Source organism: Halichoerus grypus, chromosome 6 (genome assembly GCF_964656455.1).
Source record: "Halichoerus grypus chromosome 6, mHalGry1.hap1.1, whole genome shotgun sequence".
NCBI lineage: Eukaryota > Metazoa > Chordata > Mammalia > Carnivora > Phocidae > Halichoerus > Halichoerus grypus.
In genome coordinates this window covers 16,691,949-16,714,512 of record NC_135717.1, presented here as the reverse complement: position 1 = coordinate 16,714,512, position 22,564 = coordinate 16,691,949, and the positions used below count along the sequence as shown (strand labels likewise).

General features: G+C 57.7%; 2 protein-coding genes across 6 annotated transcripts; both read left to right on the top strand.

The window, feature by feature from the left end:
• The first annotated feature begins 2,373 nt into the window (after nucleotides 1–2,373).
• PRR14 (proline rich 14) lies at nucleotides 2,374–7,974 on the top strand. Of its 4 annotated transcripts, XM_036074252.2 has the most exons (12): nucleotides 2,374–2,961; nucleotides 3,746–3,817; nucleotides 3,942–4,110; nucleotides 4,721–4,842; nucleotides 4,915–5,104; nucleotides 5,336–5,379; nucleotides 5,565–5,674; nucleotides 5,983–6,571; nucleotides 6,920–6,989; nucleotides 7,070–7,161; nucleotides 7,440–7,511; nucleotides 7,602–7,974. In XM_036074252.2, exons 2-12 carry the CDS (start codon nucleotides 3,795–3,797, stop codon nucleotides 7,879–7,881), a joined length of 1,761 nt encoding a protein of 586 aa, XP_035930145.1. In that variant the 5' UTR covers nucleotides 2,374–2,961; nucleotides 3,746–3,794; the 3' UTR covers nucleotides 7,882–7,974. The 4 variants fall into 4 exon arrangements, with proteins under 4 accessions (XP_035930145.1, XP_077930718.1, XP_077930716.1 ...); XM_078074592.1 differs by lacking the exon at nucleotides 3,746–3,817 and having other exon boundaries at nucleotides 2,375–2,961; XM_078074590.1 differs by lacking the exon at nucleotides 2,374–2,961 and having other exon boundaries at nucleotides 7,662–7,974.
• Nucleotides 7,975–9,453: 1,479 nt separating this feature from the next.
• FBRS (fibrosin) lies at nucleotides 9,454–22,050 on the top strand. 2 transcript variants are annotated; one of them, XM_078074589.1, is made up of 18 exons: nucleotides 9,454–11,012; nucleotides 11,303–11,482; nucleotides 12,222–12,257; nucleotides 12,377–12,406; nucleotides 13,480–13,528; nucleotides 13,803–13,920; nucleotides 15,307–15,608; nucleotides 15,821–16,026; nucleotides 16,142–16,186; nucleotides 16,403–16,498; nucleotides 16,749–16,817; nucleotides 17,616–17,645; nucleotides 18,041–18,112; nucleotides 18,418–18,538; nucleotides 18,644–18,724; nucleotides 19,721–19,804; nucleotides 19,939–20,146; nucleotides 20,234–22,050. In XM_078074589.1, the coding sequence occupies exons 1-18, from the start codon at nucleotides 10,557–10,559 to the stop codon at nucleotides 20,829–20,831; spliced, it is 2,781 nt and encodes a 926-aa protein (XP_077930715.1). In that variant the 5' UTR covers nucleotides 9,454–10,556; the 3' UTR covers nucleotides 20,832–22,050. The 2 variants fall into 2 exon arrangements, with proteins under 2 accessions (XP_077930715.1, XP_035930144.2); XM_036074251.2 differs by having other exon boundaries at nucleotides 9,456–11,012; nucleotides 13,620–13,920.
• Nucleotides 22,051–22,564: the final 514 nt, after the last annotated feature.

Below are 22,564 nucleotides of genomic sequence, written 5' to 3'. Positions count from 1 at the left end.
ATTCTCTCTCTACTTTCCTCAACCTTCTCCCCATCTCACCATAAGCCCTATCACTTTATCATTCAGTTCGTCTAAACTTGACATCTTCCTATCATCTCTCCCTCAAAAAAAGAAAGAAAGAAAGAAAGAAAGAAAGAAAGAAAGAAAGAAAGAAAGAAAAGAAAAGAAAGAAAAGAAAGAAAGAAAGAAAAAGGAGACAAATAGAGTACCAGTGGCAGGTGGCTCTCTAACTGGGCAAGCGGAGTTAGAGCAGAGGCAGGACCAGCTTTCTCAGACCAATATAAATTCTGGCAACTCATAGTAGCTGACCAGAGTGGAAAGCCCCAGAGGTGGGTCTTGAAAGCTCCTCACCTGGGGAATTAAATTGATAAGGAATTGCTGACACCTGGCTGGGACAAGCCCTTTAAGGGGAAAGAGAGCTGAAGCTTCGGGAAGTAGCAGTCAATGCCAATTTTGTATACAGGGACGTAAACTCCAACTTCCTGGGGGTAAGCACCTGTCTATCCCCAGGCACAGCATGTAGGAGGTGTTGAAATCTTGTTAAATGGTTGATGCCAACCAGACCAGCAACCCAAACTCAAAGCTTCCTGTCATTTTTCAGGGGCGGTTCTTAGCAAAGGAGCTCTAGCTGACCATCACACCCGTCCCAATACCCTGCAGCCACAACCCAACCCAACCTGCCCTACCCTGGGTGATCCGGAGCTCAGCCTAGAAGCTTCTGCAGACAAAGGTACTGAGCAGAGCTGGCTCGAGGGCCAGAAGGGATAGTGTACTCTGAGAGAAAGAAGAGATAGTTTTATCACCCGCATTTGCCTGTAACCCGAGACTTTATCAGGCACATTCAGATGTGACTTCTCATTTGATCTTGATCTTTCAAGTCGATTTTGAGATAGGCATGACAGCGTTTATTGTTCCCATTTTACAAGTGAGGCCACTGAGGCCAGTTACAGTTAAGCAGAAGTGAGGCCCAGAGTCTAAAGGGGCCCAGAGTTTCCGGAGAATGAAACATCCATGTGTCAATCTCCAGCCACATCACCTGCCCCACTGAAAGCTATGTGGGGCCTCTTGCCACTGGATCAGCACACACTGGCCATGCCCTAGAGCATGTACACAGGTGGTGAGTAAGGTAAGAGTTGTTGAAATGGTAGTCACAAAGAAGGCAGAGGTGAGACCGTGAGGCTCTTAGGCTCACCATTAGTGGCCTGGGCGTAGGGCCAAGACACCCCAGTCTACATTAGACTTCAACTGGATGAACTCCAGCGCCCCAACTTAGGGTCTTAGGGCTGCGCCCTCCCTACCAGATTCTCAGGCCCAGGCCCTTTCCTTAGGCTACTTCCTTTGTCCTTCGTGTTGACTTCTTCAGGAGACCCAAAGAATCAAAACTCGCATCAGGCATGCTCTGCCCTTGAAAGCTTTTCTTGCCCTGGGGCTTAGGAAGCACCTGTTTAAGAGAAAAGTGAGAGCCTGCAGAAGGGCTCTCAACTCACCAAGGTTGAGAAGGTTCTCCAAGCACTCACAGCTGGAAGCATCACCATACCCCTAAGGAACATCTTCAGGCACCATACAGCCAGCCGGGATCCAGGGGAGAGAACACCTCTAGCTGGAAGAGCTGCTGCCTACCCTCATCAGAAGTCTCATCATGGATTTCCAGAGGTCCCTGCAGGCCTTGTGTTACAAAGAGTTGGCTGTAGTCCTGGGAGAGCTATCTGGATAAGTCCTTGCTTACAGAGCTGGGGAGGAGTCTTCACTTTCCACACCAGCTCTTACGGATTTTGCTCTTTCCATATCATCCTGTGTCATTACTTTTACCACTAAATCCCAGAAGAGAGAATTCTGCTGGGCTGGGTACTCTGCACCTTCATCTCAGACCCAGGATTCTAGGCTTCAGGCTTTCTTGTTCCACCAAGAAAATAAGTACAGGTTTGGACCAGAGAATTCTGGGGAAGGAGAACTAGTGGAAGCGCAGGCTCTGGTTTGGCGGTGGGGGCGCCTTCACAGCGCAAGAAGTTCGTGCATGCCCACTTCCTCCCCACCAGTAGCCCAGCTCCAGTTTAAACGTTTCATGATACAGCCTCTCAAGCAGGGGGATTCCACCCCCGATCCCTTAATACTAAAGACTACCACTATTACTACTACTACTATTACTAAGGACTGTTTCCCTTGAAACAGGGCTCGTGGGAGCCCGGAACTCAGAGAGGAAAGCTGCCGACCACCACCGAGCAATTCAAGGTGGTTACGGGTGCCCTGCAATGACGCCCCTATACTGAGCCCTCGGCGCCGGCCACACAAACCCCCACAACTCCGGGAAGAAAGTCAACGCCCCCAGCCTCCTCCCAGTTTTGGCTCAGCCCGGGCTCTCCGGGACGTCGCGCAAACACTGGGGCCGGAGCTGGCACTATCCCTAGTCTCCGGCTCCTAGTCCCGCCCCAAAATCTTCTCAGCGACCTGGGGACCCGCTTGAGGATTCCCGGAGGGTACCGGAACCGCCCTCAGTGAGGCCTCTCTAGGAAATTGGGAATTTCACAAGTCGTTAGTATTCAGTTCACGTTTATTGGCCTAAGAACGAAAGAACCGGAAGATGCCCTTAAAAAACGTGGCGGCACTCTATTCACTACAGCTGCCTCAGTAGCTCAAGAAACTTGGCCTAGTGTTCAGCCACTGACTGACTGGCCTTCAGAAAATGACACCATCCGGTCCACTTCGGTTCATCGGGTACAGATCTACCTGCCCTCAACTATAATGGCGGCGCTGCCCAATTTGGCTTCTTGCCCCTAGGGAAGATGGCTGCCAGGTGGCTTCACTTAGTTTCTCACCACCCCGGAAGACCCGGACCGGCGATTGGGCGGTGCCCGAGGGCTCGGAGAAGAAGGCCCTCGGCGGTTGGGCAGTGCTGGCTAAGGCTAGTTTTAAAGGAGCCGGAGGTGGGAGCCGTCGAAGACCCGGGATCCGCGGGAGGCGGCGGTGAGCAGCGCGCGGGGGAGGGCACCGAGCGGCTGGAGAGAGGGCGGGAGGAGGGAGGGAAGGAAACATTTGAACCATCTGGTCCCGGGCTGGGGAGAGCGCGGGGCGGGGAGCCGGGGAGGGGGGAAGGAGGGGGTCTGTGGGCGGGACCTCCCGGGATTGGAGTGAAGGGGGTATCTGCTTGACAGTGGATCCCCGGGGATCCGGACTGAGTTCGTGATGCTCAAGCTCGGGCCGCCCCTGTCTGAGTGGAGCTTTGCGGAGCCCAAACTCACAGGGAGAGGAGGATCCTCGCGGCGTCTCATTGGAGGAACCGCGCTGTAGGATTCTTTCCGCAGGGATCTAGTCTAGGGGATCTGGTGTGGCGGGGAGGGGGAACCGTCGGTGTGTGGGAGTATTGCTTCGGAGTTCTTGGCCACTCGCTGGCAGTGGATGAGGATTACAGAGGGATCCGGCGGAAAGTGAGCCTCCCAGGACCGGGATCCCAGCCGATCCCGGGAGATCTCAGGGCGGATTCTGCAGGGACAAAGGCCCCAGAAGCTCACTGGGGCCTCTGCAAGCCAGGTTCTCCCGGCAAGTGCCAGTCAGGGCGCGGGTGATCCACTGATCTCGGGCGACTGCAGCGGGAAGACATCCGCTCCGGGCGGCCAGCCGGGGGCGCCCTTTCACGCCCCAGGGCTTCGGCCCGTGGGCTACCGGGAGCCGCGGGCGGACCATGAAGGGCGGAGCCCCAGGGGAGGGGCTGGCCCTCACTCCCCGCTCCCCCGCTCCCCCCCCATCCCAGGCTGCAGCCTGGGATCCCCCAGGGACTCCCCGGAGCCGCCGCTTCCCCCATGGACTTGCCCGGGGACTCCAGGTGAGAGCGCACCCCGCCCGCCTGTCTTGAGCACGGGAAACGGGGAGCCTAGCGGCCGTACCGGGGAAACCACAGAGCCAACGACAGGCTCAGGCGACCGTCCTCTGCTTCTCTCATCCTCCAGTCCACCTGGCCGGCCACGTCTGTGCCGCCAGCCTCTGGCTCGAGCATTATGGGGAGCCAGGAGCCCCAAACGGCCGAGACTGCAGTCTCTAGCGACCCCTTCACCTTTGGAAAAGGCCTCTCGGCGGGTTTTGGCTGTGGTGCTGGAAGATGTTATGGCTGCCCACATGGTGAGCCCCCTGAACTGAGAGGCCCCCTTCTCCCTCAGGCCCCCTCTTCAGTACCAAAGTCAGACCAGATCACTAGTGAGGATAATTGAGATCCAAATACCTCATTCTCACACCCATTGCTAGGCAGCGTCCCTAATGCTAGAGTCCTACTTGGCTCTCACTTAATCCAATCTAGATTTGGGCAGGGTCTCCAGTGCCCATTCCCCACCATCAACCCTATTGGGCTGGAACCACATCTCTACAACTCTTAAGTATGAGAAACCCTTGCTTTCTTCCCAACCCAACGTCTAGGCAATTCTTGGGAAGCAGGCTGAGGTCTTTGGCTCCATTGCACAGGTTAGAAAAGCAGGCCCCAAATAGGGCAGTGACTCACCCAAGGTCACTCCTTTTCATTTCTCCAAACAGCCTGGCTGAGATTACTGCTGCTCAGGATGCTGTAGTATCTGGCCCTGGAACTGATTCGGTCCAACGCACTTCTTTGGGTTCTTAAGTGAATTCTAGCCATAATCTCTGTCACTTTTGTGGCATACGGCACTGTTAGGCTCAGGGAGGCCCTGTCCAGTCTGACCTCGTTTCATCACCTTGTTCTTGACACTTCCTCCTCAATTAGGTTCCCCTGGTGCCCCAAGAAGAGACCACCACCCCACGGCACCGCAGCAACCAACGGGATTCTGTCCGCAGCCAGCCACCTGCCTTGCCACCCCAACAGGCCACGTGGTCCTCACAGACCAGGTGAGCATGGCGGGATGGAGGGTAAACCAGGGGCATACCGGAGCCCCATTGATCTTCCTGTTTCCTCTCTAGGCCTCCCGACCCACTGCGCTTATGCCGAGAGCCCTTGAGCCGCATCCACCGGCCCTCTTCTACCCTGAGGCGGCGATCAAGGACAACCCCTGGCCCAGAGGAGGGCCCTTCACAAAAGGTGGACTGGACCCCCCAGCCCACTCTGGTGGTGATGCTAGAAGACATTGCCAGCCCAAGACCCCCAGCTGAGGTATGAGAATTTGGGGGTAAGGATGTCAGGGGTTCAGCTGGGATGAGTTTTGCCCAGAGCAAGGAGAACAGCATTTTAGATGGAACATGCTGAGGAAAGACCTATATGAAAAAGTCTTTGGTGTGAACCCTGGCAGGCTTCTGGACACTTGAGAGGGTCAGAATGTGGGGAGCTAGGGAGGCCGTAGGGGGCTTCCCTGCCTCCCCCAGAACATCCTTTGTTTACATCCAGGGCTTTGCTGATGAGACTCCCAACTTCCTCATCCCAGCAAGAAGGTAAGAGGGCTGGGGAAGGGATTACCGAAATGTCCAGGCAGCTAGAGCTAAGGGCATCAAGAATTTACTTGTCCAGTCCTTCCTTGTAGCACCTTCTGAAGCCTTAAGGGACGGGGGAGGTGTTGGCTCAGGTGGGATCTGAACCTGGAAGCTCCCTCAGCCTTTACTTTGCCCCTTCACCCCAGAGCTGAGCCCATGACGATTGTTCACCAGTCAATGCCTCCGTCCGGGGACCTGGATCCCCCGTTCCAGCCATCTGCCCTGCCTGAAGACCCTCCAGAGACCCCACCACCAGGTAAGGACTCAGAGGGATGAGATTTAGGGCTCTGGAAAATCCTGGCTGAGCTTAAAAGGGGCAGGGGCAAGGCAGGGGCGGGGGGTGAGGCTTATCTCCCTCCCTGAGGGCAGTTTGGTGTGTGAAGTTGGGGTATAGACTTCAGAGGCCTGACGTTCAACTCCTAAATTTAGGGCTCAGTATTTAAGGTGTGGGCTTCTACCTCTGTGGGCAAAGCTTAGTGTTAGGGGGAGGGGCTGAAGCTAGTGAAGTAGGGCTTAGGCACTTGCAGCCGAGGAATGCCCACCTGAGCCTCTCCTTTTCCTCAGCCCGGGATCCTGTACTGGAGCCCCCATCGATCCCACCGCCGTCCAGCCTTTTACGCCCCCGCCTCAGTCCCTGGGGCTTGGCCCCCCTCTTCCGTTCCGTCCGCTCCAAGCTGGAGAGCTTTGCTGATATCTTCCTCACACCCAACAAAGCCCCACGGCCCCCACCCCCATCACCCCCCATGAAGTTGGAGTTGAAGATTGCCATTTCAGAGGCCGAGCAGTCCGGGGCTACTGAGGACACTGCATCTGTCAGTCCCCGGCCCCCTATCCGCCAGTGGCGGGCCCAGGACCACAATCCCCCCGCACCTCTCTCTAAGCCTTCTCTGGGCCGAAGCCACTCCTGCCCTGATCTGGGGCCCCCTGGCCCAGATACCTGCAGCTGGCCCCCTGCTCCACACCAGCCAAGCCGGTCACGGCCCCGGCGGCACACTGTGGGTGGTGGAGAGATGGCCCGAGCCCCACCACCCCCTCGGCCCTGTCTCCGGAAAGAGGTCTTCCCTCTTGGAGGAGTGGGAGGCTCTCCTCCCCTTGTCACATCTTGCTCGTCCACCGCATCTTCCTCCTCCTTCTCTGAACCTGCAGAACCCAGGTAGTGCTCTCGATAAACCCTTCTTTTTTTTTTTTCCTAAGATTTTATTAATTTATTTGAGAGAGAGAGAGCGAGCGAGCACGTGCACAAGTGGGGGGGAGGGAGAGGCAGGCTCCCCGCCGAGCAGGGAACCCGACGTGGGGCTCAGTCCCAGGACCCCGAGATCATGACCTGAGCGGAAGTAAGACACTTAACTGACTGACTGAGCCACCCAGGCGCCCCTCGATAAACCCTTCTTAAAGCCCTGGCACAGTCTGGGCTCAGCCTCCTTCCCTGTTATCCAGTGGGCAGGAGATGGGGATATTGCTATAAATGTTATTTGTCCCTGAACCTTGACCTTCTCTGCAGGTTGGGTTCAACCAAGGGGAAGGAGCCAAGGGCCTCAGAGGACCAGGTGCTTTCAGACCCTGAGACCAAGGTAGGAGTACAGATGTGGGGAGGAGATAGGTGGGAACCTGAGGCCATGCTGCACCCTTATCCTCTGCCCTATTTTTGCAGACCATGGGAAAGGTTTCTCGATTCAGAATACGCAGGACACCAGCCCGTCCTCAGCTCAACCTTACACCAATGGGGCTGCCTCGACCAATCAGGTGAGTGGCTCAGTGTACACGGAGCTGCCTTGGCCAAACAGGTTGTGGGCTCAGATCCCCTGAAGTGTGGCTTTGTCTCCTCTCAGGGAACACAATCCAGCTTGGAGGAGTCAATCTGGTCTGGACATGGTTTGCATTTAGAACTATCTGTCTGCCTTAGGCAGCACTCCTGGCCGTAGCATGTCCCAGAAACTGAAATATAGACCAGGCCTTGCTTATCCTTTTTCCAGGGTACAATGGCCCTGGATTTTTCAATGGCCTCTGCTCTTTGCTCCCAGGTTGAACAAGAAGGAGTTCAGCTTAGAAGAAATTTATACCAACAAGAATTATCAGTCGCCTACAACCAGGAGGTGAGAAACTTTGAAGGCTTGGGGGTGATAGAGGGAAGGCTGGAACCAGGGGCCATGCTGGTAACCAGCACCCCTCCCTGCCTGGTCCAGGACCTTTGAGACCATCTTTGAGGAACCCCGGGAGCGCAACGGGACTTTGATTTTCACCAGCTCAAAGAAGCTTCGGCGGGCTGTAGAATTTCGGGACAGCAGCCTTCCTCGATCCCGGCGGCCCTCTCGTGGGGTCCGGGCTGCAGCTGGCAGGACCCTTACCCCCAGCCTGGCCCCCAGCCCAGATGTGGAACCTCTGCTGCAGCAGCGGCTGGAGGAGCTGGATGCCTTACTCCTGGAAGAGGAGGAAGTGGATAGGGAGCGGCCCCATCGGACCTAGGAGCTCCATCTGTTTGTTCATCCGTCCTGAAGCATCTGGGGCAGTTATATATTTTTCTCTATATTTCTAGTAAAGTTTTCGATATGTTTCTGATCCTTTTGTATGTCTCTAGCCGAGTTTGAGATTGATTGAGGGTACTGCCTGATGTTTCTACTTTGGCCCCCAAAGACTGGGAAATGGGGGAGGTGCCAGGGAAGACAATGAGGGTTGGGTACAGGAAGAAGTGGGGGAATGGTCATCGGAGCTACTTCCTTGATTTGAGAATTTTCCTGTGTGGAGGGATACTTCGGAACCTGCTCCAGAAGATACTGTGACCCTGGACCCTGCTCAGGGTTCTCTAACTTCACTTACAGCAAGGAGGAGACTGAGGGACCCAGAGTGGACCAAGGCCTTGATCAAGATGGCTCTGAATTCCTCCTAACATGCAGGCCAGGACTTGCTTCTGGATTCAAGAGATAAAAGTAATCAGCTGTAATTGAGCACCTCCAACAACCTGTCATATGTACTTGACTTGCACATAGCCCTGTGAAAGGGAATTACACCCATTTTACACATAAGAAAGCAAGTTGAGGGGCGCCTGGCTGGCTCAGATGGTGGAGCACACACCTCTTGATCTCGGGGTGTCATGAGTTCAAGCCCCACGTTGGGTGTAGAGATTACTTAAAAAAAAAAAAAAAGCAAGCAAGTTGAGTGTTATAATGTAATGTCCTCATTAAAACGGTAACCCAGGCAACCAGAGGCCAGAAGTGGCGTTCTCCATCTTTTGAAACTTAGAGGCAGACTAGAGCAGTGGCTAAGAGCACAGACTGTGGAGTTAGGCTTGAGTCCAAATCCTGTGTAGGAAACGAAATGTGCATCAATTCCCCTCCCCCTCTGTAAAATGGGGCTAATAGCAGTACCTTCCTAAAAGAATTCTTACTGCCAAGTGAGTTAACATGTGACAAAAGTAGCCGGCGCACGAACGCACGGTGTTTGTTTCCTTATTAGCACGCGGACACCACAAGCCAGCACTCTCCCATTGAAGGGAGCGATAACGGGACGCAGTTTCCGTCCCAGCGCGTCTGGCGCTCGCAAGGCACGCCGCGTGCTCGGGCCGCCCGGCACCGCGGGGGATCCCGCTGAGCTGCCAGCCGCTCAACAGTACCACCACGCGCGTGCGCGAGAAGCCAGGCGGCCTGTGGGCTAAGCCAAGCGGCGGAAAGGCGGAGACGACGTAACTGGCAGTCGAGAGGAACCTTCCGCGGCCACACGCCCCCAAGCGGCCAACCGCCCCTAGGACTCGCGCACTACATCACGACTCTTGGTCTCGGCGCTGTCTGAAGACGGACCAATGAACAGAGAGCAGGAAGAGGCGGGGTCACCTGGGGGACCGCCCCAAGCGCCTACTTCTAACCAGTCGAGTCACAAGACCCGATGAGGGGCGGGGCTAATCTGACGTATACCCAATCCAAGATTTGAGGGCGGTTACATATTGCCCACTCCCCGGAGCTTGACTCCGCCCTTCGCCTTGTCGTACACTTCTCAACCTATCAACGACTAAGCTTGTGGAAGGGCGAGGGGAAGGGGGCGGAGAGTGGGAGGAGGCCGAGAGAGGAAGGAGGCGTAGGCTGAGGAGGAAGAGGGAGGAGGGGCAGGGAAGTCCTGGCGGAGAGGAGGCTCAAGACGCCAAAGGAGAAAACAGGAGGGTGCGCTGGAGCTCCCCCGCCTCCCAACGGCCGTTCCGGATCCCTTACGGCGCAAGTCAGGCAGAGACGGAGGAAAGGAGGAAGAGACTTTTATGTCGGCAGACAGAGAAGCTCTACCCGTCACCGTTGCCTCACATCCGGGGCTTTGGAGGGCTGGCCCCGCGGCCCCGCCCCCCCCCCAGCCTTTCATGGCGACCGGAGGCGGAGGCTGGAAGAGCCGGGTCTGGAGGAGGCCCCTTTAAATCTCCTTAAAGGGGTGGCCGGTGAACTCGGCAGACTACATCGGCAACCTTAAAGGGAAAGCCATCGAACAGAAGCTGACAAACTGAGAACTGTGCTGTTGGGAGAGCTGGAGCGAGTGGGGATTCTCACCTCCTTTTCTCCCCCACGCAAGAAGTTCTTTAAACTCAGCTTAAAGGGGAAGTGGCCGCTTGGTGGAGGACCAGAAACTTAACTCCCGAGCCCTTAAAGGGGCGGCCTGCTGTTTGGAGGACCCTGGACTCCTTAAAGGGGTGGCCTCTTTTAGCCGGAGGACTGGAGACACTTTTAAAGGGGAGGTCTGCGTTTCGGGACGAGCTTTCGGTCCCTTTTAAAGGGGTGGCCCTTCCTCTTCCTCGGGGAGACTTGTCTCGACCCCTGGCAGGGGGCGGCCACCGCACTAGGCCGGCTGGACACCATCGGGTCGTCTTAAAGGGGTCAGGGGCTGGACAACTTGAGGCCTCGCCTTAAAGGGACGGCCGCCCCGTTTTCGCCTTCTCGGCCCCGCCGGCCCCACAGGGGGGGCCCTCGGGCTTGTCGCCCCGGGGGCGGCGCCGGCTCCCCGGGCCTTGGCCTTGGGGCAAGCTCGGGGCCAGTAGATCCTGCTTTAAAGGGGAAGCCGTGGCCTTTTCGTCCCTGTGCAGCCGCCAGCGCCGCGCCTGCGACCCCGGGCCTGCGGACAGGCCGCTTCGGGCCCCGCCGCCTCCGGATGCGGCGCTGAGGGCGGTCGCCATGGAGACGGCAGCGGCCGCGGCTCCGGGCCCGGGCTGGGCCGCCGAGGGGGAGCGGCGGCGGCGGCGCTGCTCGCGCCGAGACCGAGACCGGGAGCAGCGGCGCCGCCGAGGTCCCGGCGGCGATGCGCCCCGGGCCCTGTTGGCCGCCCCGCGCGGCTCCTCGTCCTCCTCGTCGCCGCCACCGCCCGCCAGGCCTTGGTCGTCAGCTTCGTCCGGAGAGCGGCCCGGAGGCCCGAGACGACGGCGGCCCCGTCCCAGGCCTCGGCCCCCGCGACCCCGAGCTCGGAAGCGGCCTGCCGGCTCGGGCAGCCGCGGGGAGGAAGAGGAGGAGGAGGAGGAGGGGGGCGCAGACGACGGGGAGGCCGAGGAGGAGCCTGAGGAGGAGGAAGAAGAGGAGGAGGATTTGATCGATGGCTTCGCCATCGCCAGCTTCGCCAGCCTTGAGGCCTTGCAGGTGGGGCCTGATGGAGCTGGGGACCTTTGGGGGCTTCAGAGGGGCGGAGAGAAGAGTATGGTGCCTGGAGTGGGTGGAGTTGAGGGGGGGGAATGCTGGCACCCCAAACCAGAGCAACCGGCTCCTCTGGCCGGGTCTCTGCCCCACCCTGGGGTGGGAGGAGGTAGAGTTAGTCTCCAGGGACCAGCCAGGTTACCCGGCCTGAGAGCCACTTTGGTAGCTTGGTCACCCCTAGAGAGGTCGGGAGATTTCTTTCTCCATCTACTTTAGTCCCACCTCCTCCTCCACAGAAGGATGCATCTCTTCAGCCCCCAGAGCGACTGGAACATCGGCTGAAGCATTCTGGGAAGCGGAAGAGGGGGGGTTCCAGTGGGGCCACTGGGGAGCCAGGGGACAGCTCTGATCGGGAGCCTGGCCGGCCCTCTGGGGATCGGGCCCGAAAATGGCCCAATAAACGGAGAAGGAAAGAGGTGAGCTTGTCATAGATCCTTGTCCTTTAAAACTCTGGATAGAATGTCCTTCATATAGACTTGTTTTCCATCAGCAGTGCTACTGCCCATCATAAACAGTGATTTTACTCTCAAATAGCAGAGAAGAAGGCAGAGCAAATTTAAGCCCTCACTCCTCAATCCAGGTCTGATGGAGACATGCCCACAGTCAGACTTTTCCGCTTTTGCCTGGCTTTGTCTATTTCAAACATGTTGATTAATCAGAGATGTTTAGACTTAATGGAATTCTAAATGAATTAGATATGGTCTCAGATCTTTCCAGGCAATAGCAGTTTAGCAAAAAAGAAACAATCTGAGCAAATACCTAGATCAAAACCTGAGAAGCTACAGAAGGCAGAGATCTGGGAGAGATGCTGCAGAAACCCACATGAGGAAGCCACTCATTCTGCCTGGGGGATGGGAGGAGGGTTGTGGTTAGGGAAAGCCCCCTAGGATGTCTTAGTCAGGCCTTGAAGGATAGTCATAAGTTTGCTAAGAGGAGAAACGCACAAAGTTGTTTTGAGCAAGAGCACAGAGATGTGAGAATATATTCAGAAAATGGCGAGAGCGTTGGGAACAGGGGTGAGCCATAGCAGAAGCAGCTAGAAAGAGATTGAGAGTGTGTCGTGAGGGGCCTTGAGTTCCTTGCTAGGGAGTTTAGACTTTATCCAAAGGCCTCGCCAGTCAGCCTTCCTTATGTCTGGACTCTGGTCTTTCTCAGGCCTCCTCCCGTCATTCTGTGGAAGCTGGATACATAGTAAGTGCTCTCCACCTGTACTGGCCCCCCCCCCTCTCAATTCCTCTCTGAAAGTCCCCTCTCTCCCTTGGGCCCCACTCTTCTTCCCTCTTGTGACACCTGTCTTTCCTTTTCCCCAGTGTGATGCAGAAAGCGATCTGGACGAGAGGGTGAGTAGGGCTAGAACTTGTTGGGTGGGTAATGTTGTAATTTGTAAAGTGAATTCTAGCTTAGAGGTCTCCTATGTGCGGCAGACAGAGCCTGCCTTTCAGTGGGGAACATAGGTTGAGCCATGACTGGATCGGGGAGTCGGAGGGCGGGCAGATTGAATGGGTAAAAGACTTTTTTTCTTTGGTAACTAGAGCCAGTTGACCAAAGAATAGAAAGCCCGTGCCTTGGAGTACCATCTTTTCCAAAGCCCTTGGAGATACCAGTGGTTCTCCACAGAAATTCAGGTGGCTGTCGAACTGAGCTGGTCATTCCTGCTTGCTGTTAGTCTCTCACAGATTAGAATCTGAGCAGAGACCACGGTTGTGGCAGCGAGGACACTAAACCATTGTGGTCAGCGTAAGAACGTGTCTTAGAATGTTGCATTTCAGTTTATCGTTAGGTCAGATTTGCTTCTTTTGAAATAATGTGTTCTAGCAACTCATGCTCTACCCCTGTAACAACTGAATTTGTATTCCCTGATGTGTGTCTTGTTTTAGTTTAAAAAGTTGGCTGGACAGGGACTGTGGTGAACCAGAGTTCTTGTCTGTCTAAGGGAGGTGACCACTGTCTGGTCCTAGCTAATTGTTGCCATGCAAGAAGAGGAGCCAATTCTTAAGAGAACCTGCAAGTCTGAGTGTTTATGAGCAATTCGTGGATTTGTAAATATCAGCAGTTAGTTTAAAAGGTTTTTGCTGACACCCGTGAGCCAAACAGATCTGTAAGGCAGGCAGGCACGTGGGCCAGCGCTTAGCGGTACCTGACGTCTTGGCTTTGATGTGCCTGCTTCTCTGCAACGTAAATGCCGCCTCAGTTCAGTCCTCCTGGCCTATCAAATTCTCAGGCTCAGCTCTCCTACCCCTCTCCCCAAGCACAGGCCCCCCGAAGCCCACAGGCTTTGCTGGATTTCATCTACGCTGACGGAATAGACTTGCCCCCACTGCCACTTCCTAGCAGGCTCCGGGGGCTGTTAGCCTTCCTGGGTGAGGGCCTCGCCTGACCAGAACCTGACCCTGTCCCTGCCCTTCTTCCCCAGGTCTCCGATGATGACCTCGACCCATCCTTTACTGTCTCAACCAGCAAAGGTTGGTCTTAAGGGCTGGGGTTGGAGACGAGGGAGGGAAATTGGGGGAGTGTGGGCCTCAGCTGAGTACGTCTGCTGTGCTTTCCTCCCAGCCTCGGGCCCCCACGGCGCCTTCAATGGGAACTGTGAAGCAAAACTCTCCGTAGTCCCTAAAGTGTCGGGCCTGGAGCGGAGCCAGGAACAGCCCCCAGGGCCCGACCCGCTGCTAGTGCCTTTCCCCCCGAAGGAACCACCGCCTCCACCGGCCCCTCGGCCTCCTGTCTCACCCCCTGCAGCCCTGCCGGCCGCCCCCAGTCTGCCACCCCCCCCCCAGCCCCAGCTGCAGCTCCGGGTCTCGCCCTTCGGCCTCCGCACTTCTCCCTACGGCAGCAGTCTGGACCTCAGCACTGGCAGGTGGGTGGTCCGGGGTTTGGTCTGCTCTGCAAGGGCCTGGCCACTTGGGCGCCAACCCCTGTGTGGCTGGGACATGGGATGGTACCTGCGGGATGTGACTTGAAAAAAGGATTCTGAGGCTGAAAAGCTTGAGAGACACTGGGTGAAAGAAACGTCAAGTGATCACTTGCTGACAGGACTTAGCAGAACCGTTTCACCTGGCGTTCCCGTGCAGGGGAGCCCGCTTGGTGCCGATTCCCAACTTTATGTGCTGGTGAGACCTTTTTGCAAGACACATCTGCTAGGAATAGTGTTCTTCGGAACGTACTTTGGGAAATGCTGACATGATGATTAAGGGTGCTGGCTTTGCTGTCAGCCAGATCTGGTTTCAAATTCTTAATCCGCCACTTAGCGGCTGTGTGATTTTTGACAAGCCACTTAATCTCTCTGAGCCTCAACTTACCCTTTCTGTAAAAAAGAAACGGTAATGGTACCTTTATCCTGGTAAAGCCATCGTGAGGATCGATGATGAGTTCATTCAGTGTTTCCCAAAGTGTGTACGTGCGTTGTTACCAATATGCGAGATCATTTCAGCTGTTACGGGGGCAAATTTTTTTAGCTGTTAACGGGCTTTAGAAAAACACGATTAGTACCTCAACCCTTTGATTTCCCACGTATTGCTTGGGTGAGGCTCAGTAAAAAAGCAAGAAACTGAGTTAAGTGAAAGAAAGAAGTAAACGGTACAGGTGGTTACGTGGATGCGGCAGCAGTTGGGAAGGTGGTGTGACATGGTGGAGATTTGGATTAGCGTGTAAAGCAGGTGCCAGCACTTGGCCTGCAGTAAGTGCTCGCTAAAGGGTAAGAGTCACTGATACCATTACTATTATCGGTGCTGTTTCTATTATTGTCATCGTTACCGTCCTTTTTCTTGTTCTTGAGAAAACTAAGGCTCAGAGAGGGGCAGTGACTTGCTCAAGGTCACCCAGGGTGTTAATGGCCAGACGGGCCTAGAATTCAGGTCGTCTGACGCCTAGGCCAGGCCAGTGAGGTGCTGCTTCCACTGTCTTAGGGTGGGAACCCAGGTGGCCTGTTGTAATGAAGCGTCAAAGTGAGTGACGTGTTTTGTGCTGCGGTTGAGTCAGGAAAGGGCAAGTCATGTGGCCGGAGACGTCCAAGGCAGCTGTGTGGAAGAGACCTAGAGAGGGGGAGAGAGGGGGTTGCCGGGTGTGGGGGGTACCTCAGTGTGAGGATGGGCTCCCCGGGCGGGGGTGGGGGGTCCTGGGGGCCGGGTTCTACCACCTTCCATGTTGGAGAACCAGGGTCAAGGTATCGCCCAGGCTTCTGACCCCCTCCCGTCAGAGCTGGCACCTCCCAACCCCTCACTCATCTCCCCACTTCTCTCCCCAGCTCTTCACGGCCGCCCCCCAAGGCCCTGGCCCCTCCCGTGGCTCAGCCTCCCCCCTCATCATCCTCTTCGTCCTCTTCCTCCTCATCTGCCTCCTCCTCGTCCGCGCAGCTCACCCACCGGCCCCCGACGCCCTCACTGCCCCTGCCTTTGTCCACCCACAGCTTTCCCCCTCCTGGGCTGCGGCCCCCCCCACCACCCCACCACCCCTCCTTGTTCTCCCCTGGCCCCACCCTGCCCCCACCCCCACCCCTGCTGCAGGTGCCAGGGCACCCTGGGGCCTCAGCTGCTAACGCCCTTTCTGGTGAGTTTGGGGTCCTGGCCGGGGTGGGTGGCGGGGGGGGCCATGGCCCCGGGCTTGGGCCCAGTCGGCTTTGGGGCATCTGGACCTCAACAGATATCAGGGCTTGAGGAGGGAGTGGCTCAAGGCCAGAAGGGAAGGCCAGTCACCCAGGCCCAAGGAGGCTGACCTGGTGGCGACAGACATTAAAGCCTTCTCCCCCTCCCCTCCCACAGAGCAGGACCTGATCGGCCAGGACCTGAACTCTCGCTACCTGAATGCCCAGGGTGGCCCCGAGGTGGTGGGGGCAGGGGGCTCGGCCCGGCCCCTGGCCTTCCAGTTCCACCAGCACAACCACCAGCACCAGCACACGCACCAGCACACCCACCAGCACTTCACCCCTTACCCCCCGGGCCTGCTGCCGCCCCACGGCCCCCACATGGTGAGCTCCTCGTTGGGCCAGCGATGAGGCCCGGAGACTGGGGGGGAGGGCGTGGCTTCCAGGGGAAGGTCCTGGGTCCCTGGCTGGCAGCTTACTCTTCCCTTCTCTTCCCTAGTTTGAGAAATATCCAGGAAAGATGGAAGGCCTTTTCCGGCATAATGTGAGTGTGTGTGTGTGTGGCGTGGCGTGTGGGCACAGACGCTTCAAGGTGTGTGGCCCTGACTGTTGGGGTCCAGTCTTCAGCTTCGAAAGCAAGAGCCTTGAGCCTGGGACAGCTCCCTGGGGGGTTTTAGGGTGGAGGCCCGAGGACTGATGGGCAGACCAGACGTGGGCTGCACCTCCACCCCGGCTTGGACTAGTCCCCTTCTCTCCACAGCCGTACTCGGCCTTCCCTCCCGCAGTGCCCGGCCTACCTCCGGGCCTCCCGCCGGCTGTCTCCTTTGGCTCCCTGCAGGGGGCCTTCCAGCCCAAGGTGAGCTCCCAATCCAAACACCACCACCTCCCACCCCCTACAAACCCAGACACCACACACCCCACCCCCCACCCCCAGATCCACATACCTTCTTCCATTTCCCAAAGCCATGCCTGTTCTCCTGCCCTCCCCTTGTGGACCCAGCTTTCTTCAGAGCCATGCTCCCTCCCTGTCCCAGCCCCCAGCCTTGGTTCCAGACCCCTTTTATGCCTGGTGCCAGCTCTCCTGACTGATCCCTCCCCTTTCCCAGAGCACGAACCCCGAGCTGCCACCACGACTGGGGCCAGTGCCAAGCGGGCTTCCCCAAAAGGGGACACAGGTGAGGGGGGCCGAGGCAGGTCCTGGGGGAACTAGAGTATCTGTTGAGGGAGAGCAGGGTTGATTGAGAGCAAACCACTGATCGTTCCCTTTAATGTACGATCGGGGGTATCCCTGAGAATCTGATGAGAGGGAATGGCTGTAACTGACAAGGTTTCCCAGGCACGAGGAATAGGAATTTCATGAAGTTGCCCCAGAAATAAGATCATTAGGACAGTGGTTTTTGTAGGAGTGTTCAAATCTTTTAAGTCACAAAAATCTTTTTTTTTTTTTTTCAAATGACATCATACCAGGAAGTCCTGTCCGTAAAACAATGAAAAGATAAGCTGTCCCTTTGTGAAGTGGCACAGGGAGCAGCCTTCCAGCCCGTGGTTCTGGGAACATCGGGAAAAGCACAGGATGTGTTTCCTAAAGGGGAGACTAGACCAGATGTCATGCAGTGTCTTGTAGTGGCAGTAAAGGTTTTTTTCTAAAGAAATCTTAAGCAGAGCCTCATGACATAAAGCTGTTAATAGGAGAGTTTCTCTGGTTGAGAAACCTGTCCTGCCTGCCCGCTAACCCACTCCCCAGTCTTCCAAGCAGGGCACGTCCTTGGGGTCTGATTCAGGAACTTAAGGCTGGAAGGGAGATGCCCAGAGTGGGAAAGATGGGGAAAGGGGTCTTGACAGGAGCAGGAAGGGCGTGAGGGAGCCACACAAGGTCTCCAGTGTTTGGGTGGGGATTAGGGACTATGGAGATGAGGTGCCCAGGACAGTAAACAGGTCTGAATCGCCGCCAATCTCTGCTTTGCCATCCCCAGATCCCCGACCATTTCCGGCCACCTTTGAGGGTGAGTTTGGTGAGGACCTCAGGCTGCATGAGGCTGGGGGCTGGTGTCAGGGTGTTTGGCTGAGGGCGGGTCTTATTTGGGAATGAGCGAGAAGTCCACTGAGCGAGCAGCCCAAGACGTGGAGGCAGCCACATGTGGAACACCAGAAAGGGCAAGGCTTACATGCCACAGACCTGGGTTCCGACGTAACTGGCTATGGGACCTTGGGCAAGGCAGTTTATCTCTCTGAGCCTCAGTTTCCTAGGCCATGAAATGAATCTAGTCATCCCTCAGTTGTAGGGATGATGAATGGGGATGTTGTGTGGAAAGGCTGGGCTGAGGACCAGGCCTGGAGTGGGTGATGAGTGAACGTTCTTTCCTTCCCTTTCCCTTTGGTTATCCTTCTGGGGCGGCAGAAACCAGGGAAGTGGTGTGCCATGCACGTGCGCGTGGCTTACATGATCCTGAGACACCAGGAAAAGATGAAGGTACTGGGGCTGGAGGGCTGGGGCGAGTGGGCTGGCCTGAGCCCTGGGCATCTGCCTTTGGCCGAATCTTGGCCAGAAACATCCCCTCCTGTCCCTGGTCACTGCCTGAGCTCTTTCACAGTTAGCACTAGGTTCTCTGGCTACCTAGGGGGGATGGTCCGAGAAGGCGCTGAGAGAGGCGGAGGCTAGGCACCCAAGCCCCATCTTGGCGCCAGCCAGCCCTTGGAGGGGACCTAGGGGTGGAAGAGCAAGAGCGGGACCTCACCTGGCTCCTCACTCACCACCCCTCTCCCTGTCCCATGCAGGGCGACTCCCACAAGCTTGACTTTCGGAACGACCTCCTGCCCTGCCTTCCGGGGCCCTATGGGGCCCTGCCCCCTGGGCAGGAGCTCTCCCACCCGGCTGCCTCCCTCTTCACTGCGACTGGTGAGTCTGGCCAGCCCTCTCGGGGCTTGAGGTTCCCTGTCTCTAGCCCAAGGCCCACCTTGCGCCCACTCAGCCTCACCAGAATCTCCCACCTCTCTGCCCCAGGTGCCGTCCACGCTGCAGCCAACCCTTTCACGGCAGCTCCCGGGGCCCACGGACCCTTTCTGAGCCCCAGCACCCACATTGGTAAGAGCCAAGGGCATGTTGGGCAACCCCAGCCTGGTCCCTGACTTTCAGGCGTTCTCAAGCTGGGGATGGAAATTAGACCAGAGAGGCAGCCGGAATGGGGGTTGAAGTTGCCCCAGAAATAAGATCACTAGGTTTGTGACCTTGGACGAGTTACTCTAATCCCTCTGAGCCTTGATCTCATCACCTATGAAATGGGATAGGGCAGGGCAGAGGGACTGCCAGGCTCTGCCAGCTCAGATGCTCTCTGAACTAGCCAGTGCGAGGGGTAGTGTGCCACCTGGGCGAGGAGGCTGGAGGAAGGTTCTACGGGCCCGGGGAAGAACGTCGGCGCCGGCTCCGGCTCCTAGCAGTCTCGGCGGGCTTTGCGGGGAGATTTCACCGGGGTCTGGGTCGACAGGAGGGTATGGAGCCTGATGGCGTAGGGGAAGGTGTTCCTGGAAGAGGGAAGTGTGAGGGGCGTTCCCGTAGTGGAATAAATAGGTTAGTTGTTCTGACTGGCTACGTGCATGAGACTAGGGTCAGGTCGGGAAGGGCCCTGCATGTCAGGTGGGCGGAAGCCGGCAGGGAGCTTCAGGCGGATGGCTTGCTGTAGAGCTGGTCTGGGGGGCTGGTGTGGGGGATTGTGGGGTTAGAGCTTGATCTCTGGAGTCACAGAGGCCCCGGCTTGGGGGGTACCACTTCCTGGCTAGATGACCGACCGTTGGCAAGTCACTTCACCTCTCTGAGCCTGTTTCGTCATCTTTAAGTGGGAGCGGTCCTGTCTGCCTCGTGGGGCTTGTCGTTTGTGAGGTTAAACGACACCGTGCGCGTCACAGCTCAGTGTCTTGCAAGGCCCGAGGGAGTGCTCAGCACCCTGTTGTTACAACCAAGACCAGGCAGCCAGGGGCTCTGGGGCCTGCTCCCGAACTGCCTCTTCCCTGCCAGTCTTGGTCCCTTGGTGCCTGCTCAGAGCCGGCAGCCCAGTGCTCTGACCATCCCCCTTTCCTCCCACAGATCCTTTTGGGCGTCCCACAAGCTTCGCCTCCTTGGCTGCCCTCTCCAACGGGGCCTTTGGAGGCCTGGGCAGCCCTACATTCAGTGAGTACGGGTGGGGCCGGGCGGGCGGGCGGCTTGGCAGTGGGCTTGGGGGGGTGGGGGTGGGGGGGGGTCCCTGAGTGGGGCCTCCTCCTCCTCGCGGCTCCTGTCACTCTCTGCTTCCCCCCTGTGTCCAGACTCCGGCGCCGTGTTTGCCCAGAAAGAAAGCCCAGGGGCCCCGCCAGCCTTCGCCTCTCCCCCAGACCCATGGGGCCGCCTGCACCGCAGTCCTCTGGCCTTTCCTGCCTGGGTCCGGCCCCCTGAGGCGGCGCGGACACCAGGCTCAGACAAGGAGCGGCCTGTGGAGCGGAGGGAGCCCTCTCTCCCCAAGGAGGAGAAAGACAGGTGTGCTTGCCCGCCCCGTGCGCCCCGTCCGCCCCGTCCGCCCCGCCGCCCACGCCGCCCGCTGGAGGCCCTCCGTTCTCTCCCCAGGGACCTCCCCTTCTCACGGCCCCAGCTCCGCGTTTCTCCCGCTACTCCCAAGGCCCGGACCGGCGAGGAAGGGGCCAGGCCGGCCAAGGAGTCGGTGCGGGTAAAGGAAGAGCGGAAGGAGGAGGCCGCCGCCGCCGCCGCCGCCGCTGCTGCCGCCGCCGCTGCCGCCGCCGCCGCCGCCGCCGCCGCCACGGCCGGGCCCCAGGGCCTTCACCTGCTGTTCGAGAGGCCCCGGCCGCCCCCCTTTCTGGGCCCTAGCCCCCCCGAGCGCTGCGCCGGCTTCCTGGAGCCCACCTGGCTGGCAGGGCCGCCCCGCCTGGCCAGGCCGCCCCGCTTCTACGAGGCCGGCGAGGAGCTGACGGGCCCCGGCGCCGTGGCCGCCGCCCGCCTCTACGGCCTGGAGCCGGCCCACCCCCTGCTGTACGGCCGCCTGGCGCCCCCGCCGCCGCCGCCGCCGCCCACCGCGGCCCCGGGAACCCCTCACCTCCTCAGCAAGACCCCCCCGGGAGCCCTTCTGGGCGCGCCGCCTCCGCTGGTGCCCGCCCCCCGGCCCAGTTCCCCACCGAGGGCCCCCGGCCCGGCCCGGGCTGACAGGTGAGGGGAGGGGAGGGGCGGGGGGGGGCAAAGCTCCATCCCCCTTTCCTTTTGACAAGGTCCTAGAGCTGAGGTTTCAAGCCAGGGCTGGAGGGCAAAGGTCACGACCTCACCAGCCACCTCTGAGGTCATGGAACCTGGGAGCAGAAGCCCCCACCCCCACAAGATCAAGCATCAGATGGACCTTGGGGTCACCGGGAGGGCAGAGGTCACAAGCCTCTAGAGAGAGGGGTGTGTGTGTGTGTGTGTGTGTGTGTGTGTACGAGAGGTGAGAGTGGGGGTCATGTCAGAGGTCGTAGCTCGTGATCTCCTGAGGTACACCATCACCCCCTCTGAGGGCCCCTAGGCCCTTGGCCTGCCTCCCCAAGGGCTCACTAAGCCAGAGGCCAAAGTGCCCCCCCTCCCCTTCACCTACCACCCAAGTCCTCATGCCCTCTCAGGGCTGGGGGAGGAGGGGCTAACGGAAGGGGGGTTCCATGTACATATTTATCTCCCCTTCCACATAGCCCCCCAGACCTTTTGTACATTTTTACAGGGGTGCCCCTCCCAATAATCCCCCTTCCTGGTTAATTAAATCCTCAGACTGGTGCTGTGTTCCTAGCCTCTGGCCTCTCTGTGGGGGGAGGGGGGATTGTAGAGGGAGAGCTGGGAGGGGACAGGCAGGAACCCAGGGCTTATATCCCTGGGAATATGGAGTCAGCAGGAGACAGAGCAACAGGGGAAGGGACCTGGGTACCTAGGCTGGAAAGAAGGGCAGATGCTTCCTGCTTGGCTGACAGCCCAGGTCCCCCCCCACTTGTTCCTGTTACCTCTGTGTGCCACCACCCCCAAAAGGCTCAATCTCTAAGCTTCAGACTCCACCTCTTAGTGGCTCAGTCCCCCTACTCCATTTCCAAGTGCCCCCAGGACTCCTGGGCCCTGCCCTCCAGAACCCTGTTCCCCAGAACCCTGTCCTAGGCTGGGGAGGTGGGCAGAGAAGGTCACCATGTACCACACACCAAAGAAGGGGGTCGGCCCGGGGGCGGGCCACACAGGCAGCTCCTTCAGCAGCCTCTCGGCGGCAGCCCCAGCCTTCCCAAAGCAGCAGGCACCCCCAGGCTGGGGCCCGACCTAGAAGGCAGGGCTCAGTTTAACAGAAACGTAACGTTGACTTTTTTCCCCGCTGGGGCTTATTCTGTAACATGACTTGCGGATATTTATATAAAAATGAGTGTTACAATGAGGCCCCTTGCCTGCTCTTTCAGTGTGTGTGGGTCATCTGGGGGGGGCGGGGGGGGTACTGGGTCAGGGAGGGATGAGGGAGGACAGTACTAGGCATGTCCTGATGGAGGTTCCCCCTGCCTCCCACCTGGGAGAGCTGTTCTTTTACTTGTGGGTGGATAGATTGGAGCATTGGGCATTGAAGTTTTTCACAGTTTCTACAACCCAGGAGTACATATTATACAGGATTCAAATAATACAGAAGAATAGCAAAACTAAGTTTCCCGTTTACCTGCCAACCCATGCTAAGCCTTGTGCCTTTCCTGAGGTAACCACTCAATCGTTTGGTCTATGCTCTTCAGGCCCGTTTCTGTGTGTTTACCTACACATATGTACACGCGTAGTTCTGTTAGAAAAGACGTACAATTTTTTTTTTTTAGAAACTGTTGGTTTTTCTTTTATATATGGTCACTATAAAATGAATACAAATACATAGTACAAAGGGAAAGTGCCTTATAATCTCACCCGTCAGAGGTG

Bases quoted from the DNA above. Each gene is read 5' to 3' on its own strand.
- PRR14 (XM_036074252.2), top strand. From the start codon at position 3,795: ATGGACTTGCCCGGGGACTCCAG. The intron at 4,843-4,914 runs GTGAGCATGGCG...TTTCCTCTCTAG, and splicing joins ACGTGGTCCTCACAGACCAG to GCCTCCCGACCCACTGCGCT. The intron at 6,990-7,069 runs GTAGGAGTACAG...CTATTTTTGCAG, and splicing joins TTTCAGACCCTGAGACCAAG to ACCATGGGAAAGGTTTCTCG.
- FBRS (XM_036074251.2), top strand. From the start codon at position 10,557: ATGGAGACGGCAGCGGCCGCGGCTCCGGGCCCGGGCTGGGCCGCCGAG. The intron at 15,609-15,820 runs GTGAGTTTGGGG...CCCCTCCCACAG, and splicing joins AGCTGCTAACGCCCTTTCTG to AGCAGGACCTGATCGGCCAG. The intron at 19,805-19,938 runs GTGAGTACGGGT...CCCTGTGTCCAG, and splicing joins CCTGGGCAGCCCTACATTCA to ACTCCGGCGCCGTGTTTGCC.